Source organism: Oncorhynchus mykiss, chromosome 16 (genome assembly GCF_057628025.1).
Source record: "Oncorhynchus mykiss isolate SJ-2025 chromosome 16, ASM5762802v1, whole genome shotgun sequence".
NCBI lineage: Eukaryota > Metazoa > Chordata > Actinopteri > Salmoniformes > Salmonidae > Oncorhynchus > Oncorhynchus mykiss.
This window is the reverse complement of record NC_143037.1, coordinates 79,422,881-79,444,617: the sequence shown is the minus strand read 5'-3', so window position 1 is coordinate 79,444,617 and position 21,737 is coordinate 79,422,881. Positions and strand designations below refer to the sequence as shown.

The following is a 21,737-nucleotide window of genomic DNA, read 5'->3' as shown; positions in this document are numbered from 1 at the left end:
AAAATACAAAATACATATTAAAGACAACATTATGACATCACTGTATTCTGTATCAGATAGACAACATTATGACATCACTGTATTCTGTATCAGATAGACAACATTATGACATCACTGTATTCTGTATCAGATAGACAACATTATGACATCACTGTATTCTGTATCAGATAGACAACATTATGACATCACTGTATTCTGTATCAGATAGACAACATTATGACATCACTGTATTCTGTATCAGATAGACAACATTATGACATCACTGTATTCTGTATCAGATAGACAACATTATGACATCACTGTATTCTGTATCAGATAGACAACATTATGACATCACTGTATTCTGTATCAGATAGACAACATTATGACATCACTGTATTCTGTATCAGATAGACAACATTATGACATCACTGTATTCTGTATCAGATAGACAACATTATGACATCACTGTATTCTGTATCAGATAGACAACATTATGACATCACTGTATTCTGTATCAGATAGACAACATTATGACATCACTGTATTCTGTATCAGATAGACAACATTATGACATCACTGTATTCTGTATCAGATAGACAACATTATGACATCACTGTATTCTGTATCAGATAGACAACATTATGACATCACTGTATTCTGTATCAGATAGACAACATTATGACATCACTGTATTCTGTATCAGATAGACAACATTATGACATCACTGTATTCTGTATCAGATAGACAACATTATGACATCACTGTATTCTGTATCAGATAGACAACATTATGACATCACTGTATTCTGTATCAGATAGACAACATTATGACATCACTGTATTCTGTATCAGATAGACAACATTATGACATCACTGTATTCTGTATCAGATAGACAACATTATGACATCACTGTATTCTGTATCAGATAGACAACATTATGACATCACTGTATTCTGTATCAGATAGACAACATTATGACATCACTGTATTCTGTATCAGATAGACAACATTATGACATCACTGTATTCTGTATCAGACAGACAACATTATGACATCACTGTATTCTGTATCAGACAGACAACATTATGACATCACTGTATTCTGTATCAGATAGACAACATTATGACATCACTGTATTCTGTATCAGATAGACAACATTATGACATCACTGTATTCTGTATCAGATAGACAACATTATGACATCACTGTATTCTGTATCAGATAGACAACATTATGACATCACTGTATTCTGTATCAGATAGACAACATTATGACATCACTGTATTCTGTATCAGATAGACAACATTATGACATCACTGTATTCTGTATCAGATAGACAACATTATGACATCACTGTATTCTGTATCAGATAGACAACATTATGACATCACTGTATTCTGTATCAGATAGACAACATTATGACATCACTGTATTCTGTATCAGATAGACAACATTATGACATCACTGTATTCTGTATCAGATAGACAACATTATGACATCACTGTATTCTGTATCAGATAGACAACATTATGACATCACTGTATTCTGTATCAGATAGACAACATTATGACATCACTGTATTCTGTATCAGATAGACAACATTATGACATCACTGTATTCTGTATCAGATAGACAACATTATGACATCACTGTATTCTGTATCAGATAGACAACATTATGACATCACTGTATTCTGTATCAGATAGACAACATTATGACATCACTGTATTCTGTATCAGATAGACAACATTATGACATCACTGTATTCTGTATCAGATAGACAACATTATGACATCACTGTATTCTGTATCAGATAGACAACATTATGACATCACTGTATTCTGTATCAGATAGACAACATTATGACATCACTGTATTCTGTATCAGATAGACAACATTATGACATCACTGTATTCTGTATCAGATAGACAACATTATGACATCACTGTATTCTGTCATGACCCTCCTGGTCGAGGATCAAAGGCCTCAGATCAGCTTAGTAAATAGCTGACAACAACCTCACCCTCTTACCCACAGAAGGAGAGGAGGGGGTGGGCCGGTTTTGACACCTTAACACTCGGTCGTAAATTAAAGCAGGAGGGGAATCTCTCCCTTTGCTCCTCAGTATTGGGAAAGGAATGTCTTTGTTACAGAGACAAACTATAACACCCAAAGAGAGAACTTTCAAACAATATTTTTAAGATGTGACTGTTAAGAACGGTCTGTGGAGATCTGAAGAATAATCAGGTCATATTGTTTATTATTTTGTGATGTTATTAAGAGGAGGGAAACCCATTCAAATCAAATGTTATTTGTCAAATGCTCCAAACACCTTACAGTGAAATGCTTACTTACAAGCCCCTTAACCAACAATACAGTTTTAAGAAAATACCTAAAAAGTCTGGGTAGCCATTTGACTGGGAGATGAATTCACCTTTCAGCAGGACAATAACCTGAAACACATATAGACTGGTGTTGCTTACCAAGACAACATTGACTGTTCATGAGAAGCCAAGTTACAGTTTTGACTTAAATCAGCTTGAAAATCTATGACAACTTGAAAATGGGTGTCTAGCGACGATCAGCAACCGATGTGACGGAGCCTGAAGAATGTTTGAAAGAATAATGTACAAATCTTGTTCAATCCAGGCGTGCAAAGCTCTTAGAGATTTACTCAGAAAGACTCACAGCTGCCAAAGGTGATTCTGTATTGACTCAGGAGTGTGAATACTTCTCATTTACATATATGTATTTCATATTCAATATATTTGCTAAACTTTCAAAAATATATATTTTCACTTTGTCATTATGGTGTAGTGTGTGTAGATGGGGGAGGAAAAAATATATTTTCACTTTGTCATTATGGTGTAGTGAAAGTAGATGGGGGAGGAAAAAATATATGTTCACTTTGTCATTATGGTGTAGTGTGTGTAGATGGGGGAGGAAAAAATATATTTTCACTTTGTCATTATGGTGTAGTGTGTGTAGATGGGGGAGGAAAAAATATATTTTCACTTTGTCATTATGGTGTAGTGAAAGTAGATGGGGGAGGAAAAAATATATTTTCACTTTGTCATTATGGTGTAGTGTGTGTAGATGGGGGAGGAAAAAATATATGTTCACTTTGTCATTATGGTGTAGTGAAAGTAGATGGGGGAGGAAAAAATATATGTTCACTTTGTCATTATGGTGTAGTGTGTGTAGATGGGGGAGGAAAAAATATATTTTCACTTTGTCATTATGGTGTAGTGTGTGTAGATGGGGGAGGAAAAAATATATTTTCACTTTGTCATTATGGTGTAGTGAAAGTAGATGGGGGAGGAAAAAATATATTTTCACTTTGTCATTATGGTGTAGTGAAAGTAGATGGGGGAGGAAAAAATATATGTTCACTTTGTCATTATGGTGTAGTGAAAGTAGATGGGGGAGGAAATCATATATTTGATCCATCGTGTAGTCAGGCTGCAACACAACAACATGTGGAAAAAGCCAATACTTTCTGAAGGTACTGTACATGGATGTGTATCGTTTTACTTTACATTTTGTTTTAACCTTTATTTAACTAGGCAAGTCAGTTAAGAACAAATTCTTATTTACAATGACGGTCTACCAGAGAACAGTGGGTTTAACTGTCTTGTTCAGGGGCAGAACGACAGATTTTTACCTTGTCAGCTCAGGGATTCGATACAGCAACCTTTCGGGTTACTGGCCCAACTCTCTAACCACTAGGCTACCTACCGGTTACTAGTCCAACACTCTAACCACTAGGCTACCTGCCACCTCTACACTCTAACCACTAGGCTACCTACCGGTTACTAGTCCAACACTCTAACCACTAGGCTACCTGCCACCTCTACACTCTAACCACTAGGCTACCCTGCCACCTCTACATTCTAACCACTAGGCTACCTGCCACCTCTACACTCTAACCACTAGGCTACCCTGCCACCTCTACACTCTAACCACTAGGCTACCTGCCACCTCTACACTCTAACCACTAGGCTACCTGCCTCCTCTACACTCTAACCACTAGGCTACCTGCCACCTCTACACTCTAACCACTAGGTTACCTGCCACCTCTACACTCTAACCACTAGGCTACCCTGCCACCTCTACACTCTAACCACTAGGCTACCCTGCCACCTCTACACTCTAACCACTAGGCTACCTGCCACCTCTACACTCTAACCACTAGGCTACCTACCGTCCCTACACTATAACCACTAGGCTACCCTGCCACCTCTACACTCTAACCACTAGGCTACCCTGCCACCTCTACACTCTAACCACTAGGCTACCCTGTTGCCTCAAAGTGATGTGTATAGTGATGTGTATAGTGATGTGTATAGTGATGTGTATAGTGATGTGTATAGTGATGTGTATAGTGATGTGTATAGTGATGTGTATAGTGATGTGTATAGTGATGTGTATAGTGATGTGTATAGTGATGTGTATAGTGATGTGTATAGTGATGTGTATAGTGATGTGTATAGTGATGTGTATAGTGATGTGTATAGTGATGTGTATAGTGATGTGTATAGTGATGTGTATAGTGATGTGTCCAAATAAAGGTGAAATAATAAACATTTACAAAAACTTTATTGTTCTTGTGGAGTAACACTGTCCTACTGATTATGCTGTATAATAAATACAGGTAAAAGGTTATGCAGACGGTCAGTTGATAGCGTTATGCAGATGGTCAGATGATAGCGTTATGCAGATGGTCAGTTGATAGCGTTATGCAGATGGTCAGATGATAGCGTTATGCAGATGGTCAGTTGATAGTGTTATGCAGATGGTCAGTTGATAGCGTTATGCAGATGGTCAGTTGATAGTGTTATGCAGATGGTCAGTTGATAGTGTTATGCAGATGGTCAGTTGATAGCGTTATGCAGATGGTCAGTTGATAGTGTTATGCAGACGGTCAGTTGATAGTGTTATGCAGACGGTCAGTTGATAGCGTTATGCAGATGGTCAGTTGATAGCGTTATGCAGATGGTCAGTTGATAGCGTTATGCAGATGGTCAGTTGATAGCGTTATGAAGATGGTCAGTTGATAGCGTTATGAATATGGTCAGTTGATTGATCGTGTCAGTTGATAGTGTTATGCAGATGGTCAGATGATAGTGTTATGCAGATGGTCAGTTGATAGCGTTATGCAGATGGTCAGTTGATAATGTTATGCAGATGGTCAGTTGATAGCGTTATGCAGATGGTCAGTTGATAGCGTTATGCAGATGGTCAGTTGATAGCGTTATGCAGATGGTCAGTTGATAGCATTATGCAGATGGTCAGTTGATAATGTTATGCAGATGGTCAGTTGATAGCGTTATGCAGATGGTCAGTTGATAACGTTATGCAGATGGTCAGTTGATAGCGTTATGCAGATGGTCAGTTGATAGCGTTATGCAGATGGTCAGTTGATAGCATTATGCAGATGGTCAGTTGATAGCGTTATGCAGATGGTCAGTTGATAGCATTATGCAGATGGTCAGTTGATAATGTTATGCAGATGGTCAGTTGATAGCGTTATGCAGATGGTCAGTTGATAGCGTTATGCAGATGGTCAGTTGATAGCGTTATGCAGATGGTCAGTTGATAGCGTTATGCAGATGGTCAGTTGATAGTGTTATGCAGACGGTCAGTTGATAGTGTTATGCAGACGGTCAGTTGATAGCGTTATGCAGATGGTCAGTTGATAGCGTTATGCAGATGGTCAGTTGATAGCGTTATGCAGATGGTCAGTTGATAGCGTTATGAATATGGTCAGTTGATTGATCGTGTCAGTTGATAGTGTTATGCAGATGGTCAGATGATAGTGTTATGCAGATGGTCAGTTGATAGCGTTATGCAGATGGTCAGTTGATAGCGTTATGAAGATGGTCAGTTGATTGATCGTGTCAGTTGATAGTGTTATGCAGATGGTCAGTTGATAGCGTTATGCAGATGGTCAGTTGATAATGTTATGCAGATGGTCAGTTGATAGCGTTATGCAGATGGTCAGTTGATAGCGTTATGCAGATGGTCAGTTGATAGTGTTATGCAGATGGTCAGTTGATAGTGTTATGCAGATGGTCAGTTGATAGCGTTATGCAGATGGTCAGTTGATAGCGTTATGCAGATGGTCAGTTGATAATGTTATGCAGATGGTCAGTTGATAGTGTTATGCAGATGGTCAGTTGATAGTGTTATGCAGATGGTCAGTTGATAGTGTTATGCAGATGGTCAGTTGATAGCGTTATGCAGATGGTCAGTTGATAGTGTTATGCAGATGGTCAGTTGATAGCGTTATGAAGATGGTCAGTTGATTGATCGTGTCAGTTGATAGCGTTATGCAGATGGTCAGTTGATAGTGTTATGCAGATGGTCAGTTGATAGTGTTATGCAGATGGTCAGTTGATAGCGTTATGCAGATGGTCAGATGATAGTGTTATGCAGATGGTCAGCTGATAGCGTTATGCAGATGGTCAGTTGATAGTGTTATGCAGATGGTCAGTTGATAGTGTTATGCAGATGGTCAGTTGATAGTGTTATGCAGATGGTCAGTTGATAGTGTTATGCAGATGGTCAGATGATAGTGTTATGCAGATGGTCAGCTGATAGCGTTATGCAGATGGTCAGTTGATAGTGTTATGCAGATGGTCAGTTGATAGTGTTATGCAGATGGTCAGATGAGTGATTACTTTCAACTTTTTACTACTGCAGTTGTTTAGTAGTTCCACCCCTCCAAAACTCCACCCTAGGCTTGGGCGGTATACTGTATACCAAGAGTACTTGGGGAAAAAAGCCACAGGATGTTTTTTCAGTTGTCTATATAGTTGTGAATATTTGTAGCTACTTTTTAAGTAAATGCCTGCAGTCAACTTGTGCAATACGTTAGGAGATAAAGAACATTTCCTTTCACCCGTCACGTTATTGTGAAGTTTACGTTAATCCCCAGTCATATGTCACACGGCATTTGTTTACAAGCACACAGTGACCAGAGAGCCGAGTGAGTCACTCGTGCACCAGATGATCAAATTGTAGTATAGAATTCACAACTAAATGTTCGCCAGCTAGATATCTTATAACTATAACTGTCTAACGTGTGATAGATTCTCTGCAGTTTGCTAATTTTAGTAGCTAGTTAGCTACCTAGCTAAGTGGTTAGCTTCTTCCAAAATTAAGCATTTGCTTGGTTACAGCAGAGAATCTCCTCCTGGATCAAGAGCCTTGCTGGCTAATATTTGTTTTGTTCGTACATCAAACCGTGATTAGCATTTTTTTTTAGTTACTTGTATATAGTTTAGGTCAGAAACTGTACAAAAACGTTCGCAATGCGCTTGTTAGCATTTAGTTATTATTCTCTATGCGATTTTACATGTACTTGTTAGCATTTAGTTATTATTCTCTATGCGATTTTACATGTACTTGTTAGCATTTAGTTAGTATTCTCTATGCGATTTTACATGTACTTGTTAGCATTGCTAACCTTCGGGCGTCTCCAGAGATCAGTAAAAAACAGGGACAGGATTTGGGGTCAGGGAAACTCAGCCAGATGCAGGATTGAGTAACTCGGCCTACACACTGAGCTGCTGTGTGTGTGTGTGTGTGTGCGCGCGCGTTTGTGTGTGTGTCTAGTTACCTTGGGCAGCCGTAGACACTTGGACGACACCTCATACTCTATGTATGCCTCCTCCTGTCCCGTCCTTCCTCTTCCTCCCTCTGTATAACACAGCTCCTGGGCCCTCTGCAGCGACGCATCCAGCTCTGACATCCCATAAACACACAGCGCCGAGCGACCCGTCGCCGTGGGCGTCGACGCCTGCCCCGCCGCCATGGCAACGAACAGCGCCGGCCGCCCCTGGTGTTTGGCGAAGGTAGCCCCCTGGGCGAGGTTATAACCCCCGGAACATTCTAACGGAACCTCCACGTAGGAGTAGAAGCTCCGGTCCCCGGCGCAGAGACGAGAAACGTAGGTCCGGTACTCCTTCCGGTTCCACATATCCCTCCGCGAGAACAGGAAGTAAACATGGTCGCCATGATGATGCGCGGAGATGAAGTAGTTGTTGTACTCAGAGTAGCTCCCGACAACCAGCTTCCCTAGTTCCTCGTCCTGAGAGAAGGCCTGGCGGGCGGGGGAGGAGCTGGGAGCCAAACGGCGAGTTGTGATTGGTGGGATGTCGCTGGGGCCTTTACTGGTGTAGCCACGCCCCACCAGCAAAAGCCCCACACCCTTTTGGTTCAAGACCACACCCACGGTGGAGACGCGGGGGTCGTTGGCGGCTACGTACTGCGTGTCTACCGGATTGGAGGATTGGTACAGTACCTCGGACACATTATCCAGACTCCTCTTCTCACAGATACCCTGGAACAGGGTTCCACACACGATCAGGCTCCTCGCCCCGACCTCTGACCCTGCTGAGGCCAGACCCTCCTCTAGCAGAAGGATCTTATTAGCGTTGGGGGTCAGGTGTGCGGTACTGCAGTCCTTGGGGACGATGGGGGGCAAGCACTCGGCACTGTCCAGTTTGGGGCCAGTCTGACTGGAGGAGAGCACCTAGGATAAGTTTAAGGTAACATTAGAGAATAGAAGACTATAAAGTACTGTGTTCCAAATGGCTCCTACTTTTGACCAGGGCACATAGGGAACACTATATAGGGGACACTATATAGGGGATAGGGGACACTATAGGGAACACTATATAGGGGACACTATATAGGGGATAGAGGACACTATATAGGGGATAGGGGACACTATATAGGGGACACTATATAGGGGATAGGGGACACTATATAGGGACACTATATAGGGGACACTATATATAGGGGACACTATATAAGGGAGAGGGGACACTATATAAGGGAGAGGGAACACTATATAGGGGACACTATGTAGGGGACACTATGTAGGGGACACTATGTAGGGGATAGGGAACACTATATAGGGGATAGGGAACACTATATAGGGGATAGGGAACACTATATAGGGGATAGGGAACACTATATAGGGGACACTGTATAGGGGATAGGGAACACTATGTAGGGGACACTGTATAGGGGATAGGGAACACTATGTAGGGGACACTATGTAGGGGATCGGGAACACTATGTAGGGGATAGGGGGCCATTTTGGGACATAAAGAAACTGACAACATATATAGTAGGAGTGGTTTCCTGGACAACGATTAAGCCTAGTCCTGGTCTAAAAAGAAAGCTCAGGGAGAATCTCCATCGAAAAGGCTTTGTTCCAGAACTCAGCTAATCTGTGTCTGGGAAACCGCCCAATAGAGAGCTATGGACAAGTGATTTACAAACATTATTACCTGGAGGTCAGGGGACAGGTGGTAGAGATGGTTGACCGCCCCCACGTACAGATGACCAGACCTGGAGTCCAGGAGGAGGTGGCTGAGGGGAGATCCATCCAGGGAGAGGTGAGGGAAGGCCTGCCCAGCGTGAGAGGCCTTCTCTGGGTTAGGGTCCGGCTGGAGCTGGGTCAGGGCCTGGGGCTGTGGGGGCAGCAACAGTACCAGACACCACCACCAGGTGGCAAGGGGGAGCAGAGGGGGAGAAGCAGCTGGCATGGCACCAATTACCTGCTGGAGAAGAGAGGAGGAGAGGAAGAAGGAGAAGGAAAGGAAGGGAGAGGAAGAGGAAGGAGAGGAAGAAGGAGAGGAAGAATGAGAGGGAGAGGAAGAAGGAGAGGAAGAGGAAGGAGGAGAGGAAAGAGCAGAGGAAGGAGGAGGAGCGGAAGAAGGAGAAGGAAGGAGGAAAAGAAGGAGGAGGAGAGGAAGAAGGAGAGGAAGAAGGAGGAGGAGAGGAAGAAGGAGGAGGAGAGGAAGAAGGAGGAAAAGAAGGAGGAGGAGAGGAAGAAGGAGGAGGAGAGGAAGGAGGAGGAGAGGAAGGAGGAGGAAGAGTGGAAGAAGGAGGAAGAAGGAGGGGAAGGAGGAGGAGAAAAGGAAGAAGGAAGGAGGACAGGAAGAAGGAGGAGAGGAAGGAGATGACAAACAACAGTAAGAGGAGATTCACCTCAGACTCTTACCTACTATATCCTAACTAGGTTTTAGCCCAACTCTGTTCCTGGAGAGAGAGCCTCCTGTAGGTTTTAACTCCAGCCCTGTCACTGGAGAGAGAGCCTCCTGTAGGTTTTAACTCCAACCCTGTTCCTGGAGAGAGACCCTCCTGTAGGTTTTAACTCCAACCCTGTCCCTGGAGAGAGACCCTCCTGTAGGTTTTAACTCCAACCCTGTCCCTGGAGAGAGAGCCTCCTGTAGGTTTCAACTCCAAACTATTTTGAATTCAGGCTGTAACAAGTCAAGGGGTATGAATAATTTCTGAAGGCACTTCATCTGAAAAAAAAACTTTAAAAACGTATTCAAAGCTCTTCCACCTTCACATACACGACAGCAGCAGAAGACCCTATAGTGACAGGTGAGGCTGAGGCAGCAACAGAAGACCCTATAGTGACAGGTGAGGCTGAGGCAGCAACAGAAGACCCTATAGTGACAGGTGAGGCTGAGGCAGCAGCAGAAGACCCTAAAGTGACAGGTGGGACTGTGGCAGCAGCAGAAGACCCTAAAGTGACAGGTGGGACTGTGGCAGCAGCAGAAGACCCTATAGTGGCAGGTGAGGCTGAGGCAGCAACAGAAGACCCTATAGTGACAGGTGGGCTGAGGCAGCAGCAGAAGACCCTATAGTGACAGGTGAGGCTGAGGCAGCAGCAGAAGACCCTAAAGTGACAGGTGGGACTGTGGCAGCAGCAGAAGACCCTATAGTGACAGGTGAGACTGAGGCAGCAACATAAGACCCTATAGTGACAGGTGAGGCTGAGGCAGCAGCAGAAGACCCTATAGTGACAGGTGAGGCTGAGGCAGCAACAGAAGACCCTATAGTGACAGGTGGGACTGAGGCAGCAGCAGAAGACCCTATAGTGAGTGACAGGTGGGACTGAGGCAGCAGCAGAAGACCCTATAGTGAGTGACAGGTGGGACTGAGGCAGCAACAGAAGACCCTATAGTGACAGGTGGGACTGAGGCAGCAACAGAAGACCCTATAGTGACAGGTGGGACTGAGGCAGCAGCAGAAGACCCTATAGTGACAGGTGGGACTGAGGCAGCAACAGAAGACCCTATAGTGACAGGTGGGACTGAGGCAGCAACAGAAGACCCTATAGTGACAGGTGGGACTGAGGCAGCAGCAGAAGACCCTATAGTGACAGGTGGGACTGAGGCAGCAACAGAATACCCTATAGTGACAGGTGGGGCTGAGGCAGCAGCAGAAGACCCTATAGTGACAGGTGGGACTGAGGCAGCAACAGAAGACCCTATAGTGACAGGTGGGGCTGAGGCAGCAACAGAAGACCCTATAGTGACAGGTGAGGCTGAGGCAGCAGCAGAAGACCCTATAGTGAGTGACAGGTGGGACTGAGGCTCAACAAAGGCCTTGTGTTCGTGAGAGAAAACAAGATCATGTTGTTTCGTCTTCCCACACGTGATCGGGATGTTTTGATGCTGGTCCCAGAGAGCAACACACACCTGATGTGTGTGTGTGTGTGTGTGTGTGTGTGTGTGTGTGTGTGTGTGTCAACACGTGCAGCCCCTTGATACAAAACTTCTTGTTTTAGTCATGAAAGTAAACAGAAAGTGAAGTCTGCCAACAGTGACTCTGAAGATATAGATAAAGACTAGAACAGAGGTACCATGAGAAGGACCAGGAGAAGGACCAGGAGTAGGACCAGGAGTAGGAGAAGAACGAGAGGGACCAGACCACAGACCGGGACAACACATCTGGGACCAGACCACAGACCAGGACAACACATCTGGGACCAGACCACAGACCGGGACAACACATCTGGGACCAGACCACGGGACAACACATCTGGGACCAGACTACAGAACAACACATCTGGGACCAGACCACAGACCAGGACAACACATCTGGGACCAGACCACAGACCGGGACAACACATCTGGGACCAGACCACGGGACAACACATCTGGGACCAGACTACAGAACAACACATCTGGGACAACACATCTGGGACCAGACTACAGAACACCACATCTGGGACCAGACTACAGAACACCACATGTGGGACCAGACCACAGAACAACACATCTGGGACCAGACCACAGAACAACACACCTGGGACCAGACCACAGAACAACACATCTGGGACCAGACTACAGAACAACACATCTGGGACCAGACCACAGAACAACACATCTGGGACCAGACTACAGACCAACACATCTGGGACCAGACCACAGACCAGGACAACACATCTGGGACCAGACCACAGACCGGGACAACACATCTGGGACCAGACCACGGGACAACACATCTGGGACCAGACTACAGAACAACACATCTGGGACAACACATCTGGGACCAGACTACAGAACACCACATCTGGGACCAGACTACAGAACACCACATGTGGGACCAGACCACAGAACAACACATCTGGGACCAGACCACAGAACAACACACCTGGGACCAGACCACAGAACAACACATCTGGGACCAGACTACAGAACAACACATCTGGGACCAGACCACAGAACAACACATCTGGGACCAGACTACAGAACACCACATCTGGGACCAGACTACAGAACAACACATCTGGGACCAGACCACAGAACAACACACCTGGGACCAGACCACAGAACAACACATCTGGGACCAGACTACAGGACAACACATCTGGGACCAGACCACAGAACAACACATCTGGGACCAGACCACAGAACAACACATCTGGGACAACACATCTGGGACCAGACCACAGAACAACACACCTGGGACCAGACTACAGAACAACACATCTGGGACCAGACCACAGAACAACACACCTGGGACCAGACTACAGAACAACACATCTGGGACCAGACTACAGAACAACACATCTGGGACCAGACTACAGAACAACACATCTGGGACCAGACCACAGAACAACACATCTGGGACAACACATCTGGGACCAGACTACAGAACAACACATCTGGGACAACACATCTGGGACCAGACTACAGAACAACACATCTGGGACAACACATCTGGGACCAGACTACAGAACAACACATCTGGGACCAGACTACAGAACACCACATCTGGGACAACACATCTGGGACCAGACTACATAACACCACATCTGGGACAACACATCTGGGACCAGACTACAGAACAACACATCTGGGACAACACATCTGGGACCAGACTACAGAACAACACATCTGGGACAACACATCTGGGACCAGACTACATAACACCACATCTGGGACAACACATCTGGGACCAGACTACATAACACCACATCTGGGACAACACATCTGGGACCAGACTACAGAACAACACATCTGGGACCAGACTACATAACACCACATCTGGGACAACACATCTGGGACCAGACTACAGAACAACACATCTGGGACAACACATCTGGGACCAGACTACAGAACAACACATCTGGGACCAGACTACAGAACAACACATCTGGGACAACACATCTGGGACCAGACTACAGAACAACACATCTGGGACCAGACTACAGAACACCACATCTGGGACCAGACTACAGAACAACACATCTGGGACCAGACTACAGAACACCACATCTGGGACAACACATCTGGGACCAGACTACAGAACACCACATCTGGGACAACACATCTGGGACCAGACTACAGAACAACACATCTGGGACCAGACTAACTAATACTTCGGACTTGATTTATTTCTCCTTTTGCAGTAAAATTATTAGAACAAAACCACGTGTACTTTTGCTGCATAGAGCTCTCTCCTTCCTCCTACCCCAAAGTCCAGAGGCTTATCTGCACACTGCAAGCTGGCTTTATCAACCAATATGTTGAATATCATTTCACTTTCAAAAACACAACAAAATAATATTCTGGATGAGGACACGGAGGGAGTAGAGGACTAAGAGAGAGAGAGAGAGAGAGAGAGAGAGAGAGAGGTTCATCTTTAATTTATGTTGCAGAGCAGAGACGTCTCAGGGCTCTAGATATAAAAGAGAAAGGGGTTCGTTCCAAATGGCATACTATTCCGTATATAGTACACTACTTTTGACCAGGGTCCCTATTAGAGTGAATTGCCCTAACATGATCAGTATGCGCATAACATGATCATCTCTTCTCCCTTTCACCTTCAAACGGGTCTTTCCACCAGTTAGAAAGGACAGTTTGCAACGCTATTTTAATTAAGGCCCTCCTTAATGTATAACAGCTTTACATGATCCCATTCTGTAAGGAGGCATCAGAGAGAGAGGAACTTCTCACCTTTACTGACATGTTCCACACACTGGGCCTATTGATAATGTAATAACGACACACTGTCCAGTGTAGCGTGCCTGTTAGACTGTCTCTCTCACTGCAACACACATTCAAAAAAGTGCTATTAGCAGTAATCTCGTGCTATTAGCCGTAGTCTCGTGCTATTAGCAGTAATCTCGTGTTATTAGCAGTAGTCTCGTGCTATTAGCAGTAATCTCGTACTGTTAGCAGTAATCGCGTACTATTAGCAGTAATCGCGTGCTATTAGCAGTAATCTCATACTATTAGCAGTAATCTCGTACCATTAGCAGTAATCTCGTACTATTAGCAGTAATCCCATACTATTAGCAGTAATCCCGTACTATTAGCAGTAATCCCGTGCTATTAGCAGTAATCTCGTACTGTTAACAGTAATCTCGTACTATTAGCAGTAATCTCGTACTATTAGCAGTAGTTGCGTACTATTAGCAGTAATCCCGTACTATTAGCCGTAATCTCGTACTATTAGCAGTAATCTCGTGTTATTAGCCGTAATCTCGTGCTATTAGCCGTAATCTCGTGTTATTAGCCGTAATCTCGTGTTATTAGCAGTAATCTTATGTTATTAGCAGTAATCTCGTGTTAGTAGCAGCGATCTCGTGTTATTAGCCGTAATCTCGTGTTATTAGCCGCAATCTCGTGTAATTAGCCGTAATCTCGTGTTATTAGCAGTAATCTCGTGTTATTAGCAGTAATCTCGTGTTATTAGCAGTAATCTCGTGTTATTAGCATGTCACATATACATGAACCACAAACACTTTCAAGCCTCAGAAAGGCAGTGATAATTCCAATGTAACGTTAGGTACTGTATCGTGACTAACTCAATCAGAGGGGCCACACCATAGCAGAATACAAGAGGTCGACCCAGTGTCAAAACAACCCATTTGACAGTACAGGAGGTCGACCCAGTGTCAAAACAACCCATGTGACACCATAGCAGAGTACAAGAGGTCAACCCAGTGTCAAAACAACCCATTTGACAGCGTGAAGTTTGACTGAGCTGCTTTTGCAATATCAGCACTCAGCCCTTCTCTCTTCTCTTACATGGTAATAGGAGTCCTGCTGCTAAGAGACACTACAAAGATCTGGTGACTGACTGACTGAGGGGGGTAGAGCGAGAGAGGAGGGGAGGGGAGGGGGTAGAGCGAGAGAGGAGGGGAGGGGGTAGAGCGAGAGAGGAGGGGAGGGGAGGGGGTAGAGCGAGAGAGTAGGGGAGGGGGTAGAGCGAGAGAGGAGAAGAGGGGGTAGAGCGAGAGAGGAGAAGAGGGGGTAGAGCGAGAGAGAGGAGAGGGTAAAGCGAGAGAGGAGGGGGTGAGAGCGAGAGGGGGGGAGCGCGAGAGGGGGGGAGCGAGAGAGGAGGGGAGCGAGAGAGGAGGGGGTGAGAGCGAGAGACGACGGGGGAGAGTGGGAGGGGAGAGGAGGAGAGCGAGAGAGGAGGGGGGGAGAGCGAGAGAGGAGGGGCTAGAGCGAGAAGGGATGGGGTAGAGCGAGAGAGAGGAGGGGGGAGAGCGAGAGAGAGGAGGGGGGAGAGCGAGAGGGGAGAGCGAACGAGAGGGGAGAGCGAGCGAGAGTGGAGAGCGAGCGAGAGGGGAGAGCGAGCGAGAGGGGAGAGCGAGCGAGAGGGGAGAGCGAGCGAGAGGGGAGAGCGAGCGAGAGCGAGCGAGAGGGGAGAGCGAGCGGGGGAGAGCGAGAGAGAGGAGGGGGGAGAGGAGGGGGAGAGGAGGGGGGAGAGCGAGCGAGAGAGAGGAGGGAGGAGAGCGAGCGAGAGAGAGAGAGGAGGGGGGAGAGCGAGCGAGAGAGAGAGAGGAGGGGGGAGAGCGAAAGAGAGAGGAGGGGTGAGAGCGAGCGAGAGAGAGAGAGGAGGGGGGAGAGCGAAAGAGAGAGGAGGGGGGAGAGCGAGAGGGGAGGGGGGAGAGCGAGAGGGGAGGGGGGAGAGCGAGAGGGTAGGGGGGGAGAGCGAGAGGGGAGGGGGGGAGAGCGAGAGAGGTGGGGGGAGAGCGAGAGGGGGGGGGAGAGCGAGAGAGGGGGGGAGCGAGAGAGGAGGGGGGGTCAAGAGAGGAGGGGGGGAGAGCGTGAGACGAGGGGGAGAGTGAGAGACGAGGGGGGGAGAGCGAGAGAGGAGGGGGGGAGAGCGAGAGAGGAGGGGGGGGAGCGAGAGAGGAGGGGGGGAGAGCGAGAGAGGAGGGGGGGAGAGCGAGAGAGGAGGGGGGGAGAGCGAGAGAGGAGGGGGGGAGAGCGAGAGAGGAGGGGGGGGAGAGCGAGAGAGGAGGGGGGGGAGAGCGAGAGAGGAGGGGGGGAGCGAGAGAGGAGGGGGGGGCGAGAGAAGGGATAGAGAATTAGAGAGGGGGCAGAGAGAGGAGAGCGGTCATCCCTACTGCCTCTGATCTGGGGGACTCACTAAACAGAGAACATCCCTGGTCATCCCTACTGCCTCTGATCTGGAGGACTCACTAAACAGAGAACATCCCTGGTCATCCCTACTGCCTCTGATCTGGAGGACTCACTAAACAGAGAACATCCCTGGTCATCCCTACTGCCTCTGATCTGGAGGACTCACTAAACAGAGAACATCCCTGGTCATCCCTACTGCCTCTGATCTGGAGGACTCACTAAACAGAGAACATCCCTGGTCCATCCCTACTGCCTCTGATCTGGAGGACTCACTAAACAGAGAACATCCCTGGTCATCCCTACTGCCTCTGATCTGGCAGACTCACTAAACAGAGAACATCCCTGGTCATCCCTACTGCCTCTGATCTGGAGGACTCACTAAACAGAGAACATCCCTGGTCATCCCTACTGCCTCTGATCTGGAGGACTCACTAAACAGAGAACATCCCTGGTCATCCCTACTGCCTCTGATCTGGAGGACTCACTAAACACATATGCTTGGTTTGTAAATTATGTCTGACTGTTTGAGTGTGCCTCTGGCTATCCGTAAAATAAAAAAAATTAAAATGTTGCCAAGTGGTTTGCTTAATAAGTCATCTGAAATTATTGAAACTTTTACTTTTGATACTTACAGTGGAGCAAAAAAGTATTTAGTCAGCCACCAATTGGTCAAGATCTCCCACTTAAAAAGATGAGAGACCTGTAATTTTCATCATAGGTACACTTCAACTATGACAGACAAAATGAGGAAAAAAAATCCAGAAAATCACATTGTAGGATTTTTAATGAATTTATTTGCAAATTATGGTGGAAAATAAGTATTTGGTCAATAACAAAAGTTTCTCAATACTTTTTTATATAACCTTTGTTGGCAATGACAGAGGTCAAACGTTTTCTGTAAGTCTTCACAAGGTTTTCACACACTGTTGCTGGTATTTTGGCCCATTTCTCCATGCAGATCTCCTCTAGAGCTGTTGCTGGGCAACACAGACTTTCAACTCCCTCCAAAGATTTTCTATGGGGTTGAGATCTGGAGACTGGCTATGCCACTCCAGGACCTTGAAATGCTTCTTACAAAGCCACTCCTTCGTTGCCCGGGCGGTGTGTTTGGGATCATTGTCATGCTGAAAGACCCAGCCACGTTTCATCTTCAATGCCCTTGCTGATGGAAGGAGGTTTTCACTCAAAATCTCACGATACATGGCCCCATTCATTCTTTCCTTTACACGGATCAGTCGTCCTGGTCCCTTTGCAGAAAAACAGCCCCACAGCATGATGTTTCCATCCGCATGCTTCACAGTAGGTATTGTGTTCTTTGGATGCAACTCAGCATTCTTTGTCCTCCAAACACGACGAGTTGAGTTTTTACCAAAATATTATATTTTGGTTTCATCTGACCATATGACATTCTCCCAATCTTCTTCTGGATCATCCAAATGCTCTAGCAAACTTCAGACGGGCCTGGACATGTACTGGCTTAAGCAGGGGGACACGTCTGGCACTGCCTAATTTGAGTCCCTGGCGGCGTAGTGTGTTACTGATGGTAGGCTTTGTTACTTTGGTCCCAGCTCTCTGCAGGTCATTCACTAGGTCCCCCCGTGTGGTTCTGGGATTTTTGCTCACCGTTCTTGTGATCATTTTGACCCACCGGGGTGAGATCTTGCGTGGAGCCCCGGATAGAGGGAGATTATCAGTGGTCTTGTATGTCTTCCATTTCCTAATAATTGCTCCCACAGTTGATTTATTCTAACCAAGCTGCTTACCTATTGCAGATTCAGTCTTCCCAGCCTGGTGCAGGTCTACAATTTTGTTTCTAGTGTCCTTTGACAGCTCTTTGGTCTTGGCCATAGTGGAGTTTGGAGTGTGACTGTTTGAGGTTGTGGACAGGTGTCTTTTATACTGATAACATGTTCAAACAGGTGCCATTAATACAGGTAACGAGTGGAGGACAGAGGAGCCTCTTAAAGAAGAAGTTACAGGTCTGTGAGAGCCAGAAATCTTGCTTGTTTGTAAGCGACCAAATACTTATTTTCCACCATAATTTTCAAATAAATTCATAAAAAATCCTACAATGTGATTTTCTGGATTTTATTTTCTCATTTTGTCTGTCATAGTTGAAGTGTACCTATGATGAAAATTACAGGCCTCTCTCATCTTTTTAAGTGGGAGAACTTGCACAATTGGTGGCTGACTAAATACTTTTTTGCCTCACTGTAAGTATATTTTAGCAACTACATTGACTTTTGATACTTAAGTAGTATTTTACTGCATTGTCGTTTTTAGAGAATTTGGCAGTGTGTCCAACCGGCCTCCCAACCACAGACCAGGACGTCTACATCCAGCTTCCTGTGGGATCGTCTGAGACCAGCCACCCAAGACAGCTGATGAAAACTGTGGATTTGCACAACTGAAGAATTTCTGCAGAAACCGTCTCAGGGAAGCTCATCCGCGTGCTCACCGTCCCCACCAGGGCAGTTCAGTATCGTAACCGACTTCAGTGGGCAAATGCTCACCTTCGATGGCCACTGGCACGTTGGAGAAGTGTGCTCTTTACAGATGAATCCCTGTTTCAACTGTACCGGGCAGATGTCAGATAGCGTTGAGAGGTTTGCTGATGTCAACATTATGAACAGAGCGCCCCATGGTGGCGGTGGGGTTATGGTATGGGGCAGGCATAAGCTACGGATAACGAACACAATTGCATTTTATTGAAGGCAATTTGAATGCTCAGAGATACCGTGACGAGATCCTGAGGCCCATTGTCGTGCCATTCATCCGCCGCCATCACCTCATGTTTCAGCATGAGAATGCACAGCCCCATGTTGCAAGGATCTGGACACAATTCCTGGAAACTGAAAATGTCCTAGTTCTTCCACAGCCTGCATACTCACCAGACATGTCACCCATTGAGCATGTTTGGGATGCTCTGGATTGTGTGCCACACCAGATACTGACTGGTTTTCATGAGGCAAATGGTGGCCACACCAGATACTGACTGGTTTTCATGAGGCAAATGGTGGCCACACCAGATACTGACTGGTTTTCATGAGGCAAATGGTGGCCACACCAGATACTGACTGGTTTTCTGATCCACACCAGATACTGACTGGTTTTCTGATCCACACCAGATACTGACTGGTTTCCATGAGGCAAATGGTGGTCACACCAGATACTGACTGGTTTCCATGAAGCAAATGGTGATCACACCAGATACTGACTGGTTTTCTGATCCACACCAGATACTGACTGGTTTTCATGAGGCAAATGGTGGTCACACCAGATACTGACTGGTTTTCATGAGGCAAATGGTCACACCAGATACTGACTGGTTTCCATGAGGCAAATGGTCACACCAGATACTGACTGGTTTTCATGAGGTAAATGTTCACACCAGATACTGACTGGTTTCCATGAGGCAAATGGTGGTCACACCAGATACTGACTGGTTTTCTGATCCACACCAGATACTGACTGGTTTTCTAAACCACACCAGATGCACACTGGTTTTCTGATCCACACCAGATGCTGACTGGTTTTCTGATCCACACCAAATACTGACTGGTTTTCATGAGGTAAATGGTCACACCAGATACTGACTGGTTTTCTGATCCACACCAGATATTGACTGGTTTTCTGATCCACACCAGATACTGACTGGTTTTCTAAACCACACCAGATACTGACTGGTTTTCTGATCCACACCAGATGCTGACTGGTTTTCTGATCCACACCAGATACTGACTGGTTTTCATGAGGTAAATGGTCACACCAGATACTGACTGGTTTTCTGATCCACACCAGATACTGACTGGTTTTCTGATCCACACCAGATACTGACTGGTTTTCTGATCCACACCAGATACTGACTGGTTTTCTGATCCACACCAGATACTGACTGGTTTTCTGATCCACACCAGATACTGACTGGATGTCTGATCCACACCAGATACTGACTGGATGTCTGATCCACACCAGATACTGACTGGATGTCTGATCCACACCAGATACTGACTGGATGTCTGATCCACACCAGATACTGACTGGTTTTCTGATCCACACCAGATACTGACTGGTTTTCTGATCCACACCAGATACTGACTGGTTTTCTGATCCACACCAGATACTGACTGGTTTTCTGATCCACACCAGATACTGACTGGTTTTCTGATCCACACCAGATACCGACTGGTTTTCTGATCCACACCTTTACCTTTTATCTGTAGAAATCTTCTGAAATTGTTGCATGTTCCTCGTTCCACAGAACTCCAGTAATTACACAGAAACTGCCGACACTGAAAGTACGTGAAAGACCGTTAAACCCCCCCACCCCACAGACAGACAATACATCTGAAGTACACCCTCACACAAAAGAGATAAGCAGCAGAACAACCCTTTGAAGGTATTAGGTAGGCAGACATACGCTGAGACACTGCAGAAAAAGACTGTCCGAGCTGCCCATGTTGCTGAGACTCAGCTAGGCTCTGTGTGTTCAGCACAGGAAGCCACCATTATTACAATCTGCCTTTCTTTATGAGAGCTGGTTCCGCTTGCCTGGCTTCATGCAACAACAACAACAAACATTTCAATATCTTCGCCGTGTGTTTTCTGTGTAAATTGTATATTTTCTATCATAATTGAACATGGGTCAAATTGGAGGAGGCACATGTTCCCTTTAGGTTCAATAAGCATAACATCTATTTCTACATTGGTCTGAGACAAGGTAGTTCTCAGCTACTATGTTCTTGCACATTGGCCTCTCCTTAAGACAAACAAACACCACTGGAGCTGAGGTTTAGATGATGTAATGATCATTTGGGTCAATGTTAGAAGTAACTTAAGGAAGGAATACTCACTGTGAGACTCCTGAATAACTATCAAGTTTGATTGTCTAGGACTTAAAAGGTGGAGGAAGCCTCTCTACGAAGTCCTATTGTCTGGGGCTTAAAGGTGGAGGAAAACTCTCTACGAAGTCCTATTAAGTCCTTCGTAAATTCATCAGTTATTCTGCTATCTGGCGCACAGACGAGAGTGCTCTGAAATCAGAGTAGATAG

The 21,737-nt window shown here is 45.8% G+C and overlaps 1 protein-coding gene across 3 annotated transcripts in view; it reads right to left on the bottom strand.

The window, feature by feature from the left end:
- Positions 1-21,737, bottom strand: part of LOC110491187 (plexin-B3) — a 168,489-nt gene that overhangs the window by 102,497 nt on the left and 44,255 nt on the right. For all 3 annotated transcript variants that reach the window (XM_090204046.1, XM_090204048.1, XM_090204047.1), the window contains exons 2-3: positions 9,288-9,560; positions 7,607-8,521 (exon numbers count right to left, since the gene is read on the bottom strand). In XM_090204046.1, coding sequence (XP_090060172.1) covers positions 7,607-8,521; positions 9,288-9,545 — 1,173 coding nt within the window. In that variant the 5' untranslated portion in view covers positions 9,546-9,560. The remainder of the gene's footprint in view (positions 1-7,606; positions 8,522-9,287; positions 9,561-21,737) is intronic.